This window comes from Chlamydotis macqueenii, chromosome 15, assembly GCF_036417535.1.
Source record: "Chlamydotis macqueenii isolate bChlMac1 chromosome 15, bChlMac1.mat, whole genome shotgun sequence".
NCBI lineage: Eukaryota > Metazoa > Chordata > Aves > Otidiformes > Otididae > Chlamydotis > Chlamydotis macqueenii.
In genome coordinates, this window is record NC_141570.1 from 14,260,302 (window position 1) to 14,269,374 (window position 9,073).

A 9,073-nucleotide genomic window follows, 5' to 3' on the forward strand; every position below is an offset into this window, starting at 1 on the left:
GGGTTATTCCCTTTGTATTTTTCAGGGAAATGTTTTGACAGCTGTCATGTAACTTCTGCCTTTGTGTTCCTTCTGTGTTCCAGTCCTCTCTCAGGTTGCTGGCTGAAGATTTCGGTGCAATGGTCAACAACCCTCACTTAAGCGATGTCCAGTTCCAGGTGGACTCTGGGGAGGTCCTTTATGCCCACATGTTTGTGTTGTATGCTCGGTGTCCGCAGGCTGTTCAAGTTGTAAGTACTGCTGACGTGCTTTCCTCCTCTGCTTCAGGAAAGCCCAGGCTGCCCATACCCGCAGTCAGTTAATGCTGCGGAATTGGCACAGAGCACTGCTGGGCCTGGTGGCAAATGCCTCTGGATCTGCAGGTTTTTCAGCTTAGGAAACCAGAATCCTGACAAAGTGGTGGAAAATGGGGTACTTTGAGGGAGCTGTGGGGAGGCCAGGATCCTTCCTTGCATGAGCAATGGAGGAAGTTTCCTAAGTGCTTTTTGCCCTTGAATTTTTGTACTTGTCCATCTTGGTGTGTCCTGCCTGTCACCCAGGCTGGGAAGCATGAGTAGGGAGCAGAGAAATTCTGGGAAGTACTTGAGAATAACCCACACAGAGGTTTTGTCACTCTGAGTTGCTTCAGCGAGAGCTACACTGAACTGTGCTTTTCGCAAGGTTCGTGAAGTAGTTCTTACGTTCCCAGAAGCATTTTGGGTTGAATAGTTCCCAGCCTGCTCCAGTGCAGTCTCCTGTTGGGACAGTGAAAGGCGGCGAGCCTAAGATTTGAACTCTGCTCTTTCGCAGAGCTGCTACCAGTCCGCACAGCCAGCTCCCTAACAAAGGACGCTTTCTTCAAAGCTACCCTTTTGGAAACAGTGGAATGAGTTTTATCCTCATGCATATTGGCAGTAGCTTCCACCCAAGGTGACTCACGCCATTTTGAAGGGGTTCCTGGAAGTTTGGGGAGGGGAAGAAGTTCATACATGCCATACAGCAGCCTTAATGTGAAATTTTTTAAGGGATCTTCACAACCGTTAGCAAATGTGCATGTGCCCACAAATCAAATGACTTCAAACGTGAGTGGGTTAGCCACGTTCTCTTATTATTCCCTGCAACTTTGTCTGGCTTCAGCATTCCCCTCCACTGTTTTCATGGGCAGGAATCATTTGTGTGGGTAGAGTGGGACTGGCCCCATGCTGTATTTTTGATTCCTGCAGAGGGTTGTTTTCCTGTGAGTCCCCAGCATTTCATGTTTATTTTCTGTATAGGTGAGGGAGTGCTTTTCTTTGTTGAAGATTTTGGGTTACAAGAAGACAGTAATTAATCAGAGATTACTTTGGAGCTCGTGTTTTCTGTTTCATGGCATCCTCTAACTTTGGAGAGAGTTTCAGATAGCACAATACGTGATTTGGCTGCAAAGGACATGAGACCTTACTGAACTGGAGATACATTTTCGCCAAAACCTGAGGTCATGTTGGACCCACACAGATAATGGTCTAGTTCAGTGGAGTAGTATTTTGTGTGGTGTCTCTTTTCCTGTGAGACACCAGGAGAACTAGAGTTTTGGCTGTGCATGAAGGGTAGATAAATTCAAAACAGATCAGAGGAAGCTCGCTTGTAGAGAGGTGCAGATAACTCTGGAAATTGTGATCTGTGAAGTAATTGATTCCAAAACCAACTGCAGAACTCTTAAGACCATCTTTTGCATATGATACTGAAATAATGAGTAGTCAAACTCTATCCAAGCTGACAGCTGTAGGGGCAGGAAGGAAACAGCCTGTTCCGTGTGAAGTTCTGTGTAACTGGTCATTCTAGATTTCCTCTGAGGCATCAGGTCCTGGTCCTAGGATAAGACTTGGGCGAATGAAAGGAATAGGCTGATACGAACAAGAACATTGGTGTTGCCGTTCCTTTACCAGCAAATGGACTTTGTTTGCTTTCCTCCCACCCCAGGTTCACAGCCAAGGGTTCTTAGTGCAGGAGGATGGGAACGCACAGACGCGCCGTGTGCTGCTGAGTGACGTGACCGGAGAGGCAGTGTGTGCGTTCCTGCGATACCTTTATGCTGCTGATGCTGACATTCCTGCTGGGGTCCTGCCCCAGGTGGGGGCTCTGGCTGCCAGGTTTGTATCGTCAGCATGTTTTGGGTCCCCTCATGCTTTCAGCCACACAGACTCCAACCTGATATCTTCTGTTGCAGTTTTAGTGGCTCATAAATTCCGTAGTCCTCTGCTTACATCCTAAATGAAACCTGAACATAAGAACATCCTGTCCTCATCTCTTCCATGAGTCTCTCTTCAAGCTGTATCTGTGTGAGGTTTTCCGTGTTCAGTATACACTCAGCAGACTTTTGCCAGGATTTTTGTCTCAGGATCTTTATTGACAACTGATGTTGACAGTGATGATGAGCATATCTTCTTGTTGTGATTCTCAAAGCATAGCACCAGTGATGCACTTACATTCTGCAAGTGCTGTTCAGATTATTGGATGCACAGAACGCTAAGGTGTTGTGTCAGCCACGCTCTCGGTTGTGATCCTAGGTGTGCGCTAAGTAAAAAGCTTGAAATAGGAGCCATTGCTGAGATATGAGGGGAAAATGGTTGGGTCTTGTCAAAATGGATGTGTAGAGGTGTCCTGTCACTCCAAAAAGCCATGAAGCTTGCACCTGACAGACATTGTCCAGCCCCAGCCGTTCCAGGGGCTCTCACCAGTGCAACCGGCAAAGGGGTTTTAGTGTGGTCATGTAGCTCTCTAGCCTCAAACATAAAAAAGAAAGAGTGAGCCTGATGCTTTCACGTGAGTGACACCTGGAAAAGGGAATTCTGAATCTTAGGAGTATACTGGATCTTGTACGTCTTGGGAAACCAGCATCCTCATGCAAATTGTTTCCAAGGCTCACAAGAGTGATCAGGCAGCCAAATGGTGAAGAAAACTGAAGGAGGAAAATACTAAAACGTTACTATTGTATCCTTGCAGGTTTGACGTGAGGGAACTGATGGCCAAGTGTGAAAACAACACTGGAGAGAGTCAGTTGTCTTCCGGAGTGGATTCAGAAGATGATCTTCTCTCTGTGAGGGACGACAAAGATTGTGAGGACAGAGCTGAGAACTTCCAAGACCTCTTGAAGTCAGTGTGGGTGGGTGAAGATGAGGAAGAAGTAGCTATGATGAACCCTGAATGCCAGAAGGAGGATGACAATGGGGTGGGTGAACAGGAGTTGGAGGAAATCTATGAGTTTGCTGCAACTCAGAGGAAGATGGTTCAAGGTGAAACACAGGTGAGCGAGGGATCCGACTGCAGCATCTGCAGTGATACTGAGGCAGCCCAAGGTACAAACCAGCAAAGTGAGGAGGAAGAGGTAAAGAGGTCTGAACCTGCTTCAATAAGCAATAACTTCAAAGATTTGAAGGATGACAGTGATGTGGAAAGGTCTACATGTGACTCATCTGCACAAGAGAAAATGCAGAATATAAATAGGTGCAGGAGCGTGAACGCTCCACAGACCACTTTTGTGCCTCACCACAGTGAACCTCAGAAATGGAACGTAGCATCCCATGGTGCCTCTGCTAATGAAGGAGAGACCGTTAGATGTGAAGGGGTGAAGGATTCCAAGTCATCTCAGGTCTCACATGATGGGGCAGATCACGGTGAAGACCAGTTTCCTGGCTTCCACGGTGATACCGATATAAATGAAAGTTATGAACGCTTGTTTTCTGCAACGCAGGGAGATTACTGTGAGCCTTCCCCAACGGAAGAAGTTACCAGAGAATTGGGAAAGCCTCCTAGTGAAAATCATGTTGGTGTTAGCGACTCACTTCTGTACAGCAAGTCACAAAAAGATCTCTCTCCACGTAGGAACGGTTTTTTTGGGAGTCCTCCTCCCAAATCTTATGTGCCCCGGTTTCCTGCTGTTGGCTCTTCACCTGCGTCTCCAAAATCAGACAGAAAGTTTGCCAGAGAACCTGTGTCAATACCAAAGCAAAACAAAAAGGAAAAATCATTCCCAGCTGATGAAACACCCTTTCAGAAAGCCAGAGAGCTGGATACTGCATCAAGAAATGAGAACACCCTTGCTCCAGCAGAGCTTCCTGACATTGATTTAAACAAGTGTACACGTGTCCCAGTGTTGTCATCACCGGTCATCAGAACTCAGGATGCTTCAGCTCAGGGGAACAAGGAGGGTGATGTTATTGTTTTGTCTTCTGATGATGAAATGGAGTTACAACAGGACAAGAAGTCACCAGAGTCAGGCTCTGCTCCAAAAGAAATTGAAATCCCTGGGCAACTGAAATGTGCAAATGTAGAACGAGGTCCTGAGATACCAAAACATGAACCCAACTCATCAGTCACTGAAAGGGAGCAGAGATCTGCCCAGGTCTTGGGTGGCATTACAGATGCAGTGCACGTAAGTAACGATTTAAAGATGTCCACTGGCTTGCCTCTCAGACGACAAATAGATGCTTGTACGGAGAGCAAATGGAGTCCGAACGTGAGCCCTGAAAAAAGGCTTGGTCATGAAGTGTCTTCAGGTACAGACAGCTCCTGGCTAGTGCCAGACACACCGGTTGTGAGCAAAAGCAGAAGTTTCTCAACACAGACTCAGGTCACAAGTATTAATTCTTTGAAGAGTCCAGGATCTAAACTCAGCACAAAGAACTTAGCAGCAGGTAATAGTAACCATGAAATGGCTGGAAATTTAATAGAGGTTCGTGAAACAACTCTGTCGGATAAACATTTCCCTATGGAGAACTCGGTCAGTGAAAGGAGCCTTTCTAGCAGCCCAGCACCAGGATCATTTTGCAAGAACTCCCCACCAGTTTCTCCAGGGGATCCAGTTCTCCTCTCCCCTGGCCACGCTAACATTAAAACCAAATGTGCCGAGATCTCATTTTTATCCAAACCTGTGCCTCCGTGCCATGAGCAGTCATTGGAAGATAAAACAAACACCAGTGTGGTGGAGGTAGAGGAGAGTGAAAAGGAAGTGAGTCTGCCTTCTGTGAGTAGTAGCGTCTTGCTTTGTGACGAGCCCCCGATCCCCGTTGATGATTGCTGGCACGTTGAAGATCTGTCACCAGTCAGAGGTAACAGCCAGGGCTCCAACCAGGTGAGCCGTGCAAAGACCAACACTGCCAGCAGCCCCAGACCTGGCTCTTGGCGTGACCAGTGGGAGAGCCCGGTCCACGCGCAGGAAATAAAGGGCAGTACCCCTCTTCGAGGGAGTCCTGCTGGGAGAAGAACAACTTTGCTCTGTCTTGATAAGAGTCCTATCGAGGCGTGTTCATCAGTGACCAGTAGACCGAGTTACCTGAACTCCAAAATCTGGGATGACTGGAATGGAGAAGAGGAGGAAGATGAATTTCCAGAGATGCTTCCTCTGTCTCAGAGGTTGTCAGCTCCAGCGGGTGCCTGTCAAGCAGATCCTGTAAAGACTCCTGGTGAGTACTTGTATCAATACAGATTCTTTGAGGGTTAAATTGTTTTCATTTCAAGTGGTCGTCTCACCTATTGTTCACTTGGTACACTGAAAGGATCCCTGCCCACAGGTGGGCTTCATGCACCCTCTCCTGCAAAACTCTGCTCATGCACTGCTGTCTCGTGCTGCCTTCTGTTTGCTGGTTCTGGGTTCATGGGCGTTGAGAACACGGCGTGTGAGGCTGCCTGTGTCAGTAAATTGGTGTCATTAAATGCAGATCTGACCCAGGACCCCACGAGCCTGACTTGCTCAGTTTCTTCTGTAAGTCCCTATTATGAAATGTCCTTCCTGGAAGAAGAACCGCTTTACAGCATTTAGTAAACATGGTTTTTTAACTGCCTTGTAAATGTTACCTGTTCTAACAAAGCCCTGAATGGGCTTCCTATTCAGACGTGACATAAGTCTTAATTTAAGCTATTTTCTGATTTAAAGTCAATAAAACCCAAGTATCTCGGGGGAAAAAAAGTGTTGACTGTTCTGTCCAATATGAAGCTGAGCAATAATTAAAAGAGCTTGTAGTGCTACTTAAACAATTATTATATAATCTTAGACTTTCTGCCGCTAAGAGGGGAAAATATCAGCCATTTTACGTCCTTTCTGTACTAATTCTGATCACGGTGATTTCATTCTGCTGCAGAACCCTCCTGTCAGAAGAACAATAAGCCTCCTAGCACTCCGATGACACCAATGCCAGCTTACTCCATCATGGAGACCCCAGAGCTGAAGAAGGAGTTGAGAAGGTTAGCATTACCTCCACGAGTACATCTCTCTGTGAGCAGAAACTTGCTGGCATGTAGTGTGAAAGAAAGCTTCTGGGCTGAAAGGGAAACCATGGTGAAGCTCCAGTCAGTGTTTTTTGAGGTCATGGCGCACTTTTCCAGCTGACCACTGGACTTCCTGGCCTGAGCCCCTTCCTGAGCTGTGACAGTAGAAGGTGCAGGATTATCCTAACCTAAGCTCCCACCTTTCTGTTTCAGATTTGGAGTTCGTGCTCTCCCAAAACGCCAGATGGTGTTGAAGCTGAAGGAGATATTCCAGTACACTCACCAGGACGGGGACTCCGACTTTGAGGATGAAATCCCAGCTTCCCAGCCTCCTCTGCAGAAGTCCCAGGCCAAACGCTCTAGGCCGTCAAAGCCAGACCAGACTGCAGGTGGAAAGCGTGCCAGTGCCTCGAGGGCGGTGGGCAAAAGGAAGCAGGTTGCTATGGCTTCTTCAGTGCTCCCTGTAGGGAGGGCTGATGATGACCTTGTCGGATCCCGTGAAACAGGCTGTTCAGCATCCAAGGAGGGAACTGAAATGACACAGCACCCAGAAAGAGACAAAGAGCAGAAAAGGTCATCTGTATCTCCAGAGAGATGGTCTCTGGCAGCTGGTGATGAGGAACCAATGCTCTCGGCATCTCAGGAGTCTGCAGTTTCTTCAGTGGATGGAAGCGACATCTCTTTTGGTTCACAGAGGTAGGAGAACAAAATACTAAACAAAACAGTCAATGGTGCAGGACAGAGATGAGCTAGGAACATGACAAAGAGGTGAGTGTCCCCGTGGCCTACAGTGGCCCTGCCACCTCCTTGGGCTTGTCATTTGAAGGTCAACATGCTCCTACAGAAGAAATAGGCTTTGAGGTTTTTTCAGTCTAATTCCCAGTGAGCTATTCTCCGAACGCAAAAGTGCTTGTGGGCAAGGCCCAAATCTGGCGTGCCTGGTCTCCGCAAGTTAGAGCAACAAGGAGCACCCACAGCGTTGACTGAGAGCCTGCAGCTAGAGCAGGGAGAGGACAGTGCAGCACTGCTCAGTGTGGCAGCAGTAGGTGCTACGGGTCAGGAGCAAGGAGTGCCAGACAGCGCCGGGGCTGGGTGAGCAGGACCAGTGCTGCGGCCGCTGGGATGGGGATGTTGTAGGACATTTTGCTTTGCTCATTTTGTGGGTGCTGGGATTGGAGAGTCTGGGATCCTGGAGAGCAGTCACGGGGGTTGGCCAGCAGGGACTTGGGGAGGTCTGATCCTGTCTCTCATGGCCTGTTCTTTCCTTGATCTCTGGCCTACTTGACCTTGCTTTTAGTTCTTTCGTGAAGGGATTTGAAGCCTGCGCTTTTGCGTCTGAGGAGGAGGAAGAGGAGCTTCCAGCATCTCAGGCAGCAGCTCGGGAAGAAGAAAAGCTGGAGGCGGTAAGGTGCTACATCCGTTCAAACGCGGCCCTGTACCACAAGATTCTCTTTTATGAGCCAATTGAGCTGGCTGCGCTGCACACAGAGCTGAAACAGAACGGCATTAAAATTTCCCAGGCAAAGCTGCTGGACTTTTTAGATGCTCACTGTATCACATTTACGACAGCTGGAGCCCGGAAAGAGAAGGAACAGAAAAGACAGGGGAAGAAAAAACAGAGGAGACGATACTAAATGTACCTCACTTCTCCATCCTAAAAATTCTGTACATGGAAGCCTTCCTGATAAGCCGGAAACCCCATTCCAGGCTGGTGCTAGCAGTGGTGCTGTGATCGGTGGGTGCACTGCTCCTCCTCGTGGCCTGCTGTCCAAGTGACATGCTGGAGAATGGCGCTAACAAATCGCACAAACTCCCCCACTTGCGGTCCTGCCTCCGGCACGTAGGTCATCTGGAGCCTCTTATTTTTCCCCCTTGATATTCCTCCTGTGCCTTTTCTTTTTTTTTTTTTCATTTTTCTAATAGGTTTTGTGTCCCCAACTTTTCTTCCTGGTGGTGCTTCTAGAGGCAGGTCTTCCCCTGGTGACACTTGCCAAAATCTTTTCCCTGGCCTTGGGCTGTGAAACGCTTCACCCTTCAAGTTCCAGTATTCAGCAGGATAACCCGCCTGCAAGAAACAGGTCCCCTTTCCCCCCTGTAAAGCACTGAGCGCTGAGACGCCAGTGACTTCCATCTTCACTTCTTCAGCCTACAGTTTGCCCTACTGGTTGTAAGGCAGGGAGCGCTGCGGAAATGCGATGCCTTTCTTCTGTCCCTGGTTCCATTTGCAATCTCTGGTAAAACTCCTAAATCAGTGGAGGTGTTCTCCCAGCGTCTTTGTGCTGGCTCCCGGATGTCACGTGAAAGCCCTTCGGATGGGAATATTCAGTTGTGTATGTCCGCTCGCAGGCTGGGTCCGTGTTAAAGGTGCCATCGGCTCCGTTTCCTGAGCGCCGTTTTACCCTGTCAGTGTCGCCCGAGTGTGTCCCTGCCAGAGATGTTTTTAAGACCGTATTACGGTGATCCCTTCAGCAGTTCTTTCATCCTGATCTAAACCCGCTTCGCTATCCATCACGTTTCCAGGCTGGACTGATCCTAGGTTGCAAACTGTCTGGGACTCTTGGGAAGTCTTGGACCCTAAATTGTCATCTTTTATGTATTTACTGTCACATCGTCTTCTCACCTTTGTCTGTCCTGGCAGTTCTGAGTCTGCAGAGCGTCTCACTGAGCAAAATGGACACAACACTTCAAAAAAAAAAAAAAAAAAAGAAGCCTGATTTCTAAACGTATTTATATATTTGGAAGATACAGATGTGTTTTTCTATTTTTGATACCGTATATCTTCGGTTTTATTTGATTTATATTATAATCAATAAACAATTTGTAAGGTACTAATGATAAACTATAAGTAACA

At 47.8% G+C, this 9,073-nt stretch overlaps 1 protein-coding gene across 2 annotated transcripts in view; it reads left to right on the plus strand.

The window, feature by feature from the left end:
* Nucleotides 1-9,067, plus strand: part of SLX4 (SLX4 structure-specific endonuclease subunit) — a 30,457-nt gene extending 21,390 nt beyond the window's left edge. For both annotated transcript variants that reach the window (XM_086759642.1, XM_086759643.1), the window contains exons 11-16: nucleotides 84-230; nucleotides 1,939-2,108; nucleotides 2,962-5,420; nucleotides 6,096-6,198; nucleotides 6,436-6,918; nucleotides 7,520-9,067. In XM_086759642.1, coding sequence (XP_086615768.1) covers nucleotides 84-230; nucleotides 1,939-2,108; nucleotides 2,962-5,420; nucleotides 6,096-6,198; nucleotides 6,436-6,918; nucleotides 7,520-7,856 — 3,699 coding nt within the window. In that variant the 3' untranslated portion in view covers nucleotides 7,857-9,067. The remainder of the gene's footprint in view (nucleotides 1-83; nucleotides 231-1,938; nucleotides 2,109-2,961; nucleotides 5,421-6,095; nucleotides 6,199-6,435; nucleotides 6,919-7,519) is intronic.
* The last annotated feature ends 6 nt before the right edge of the window (nucleotides 9,068-9,073 follow it).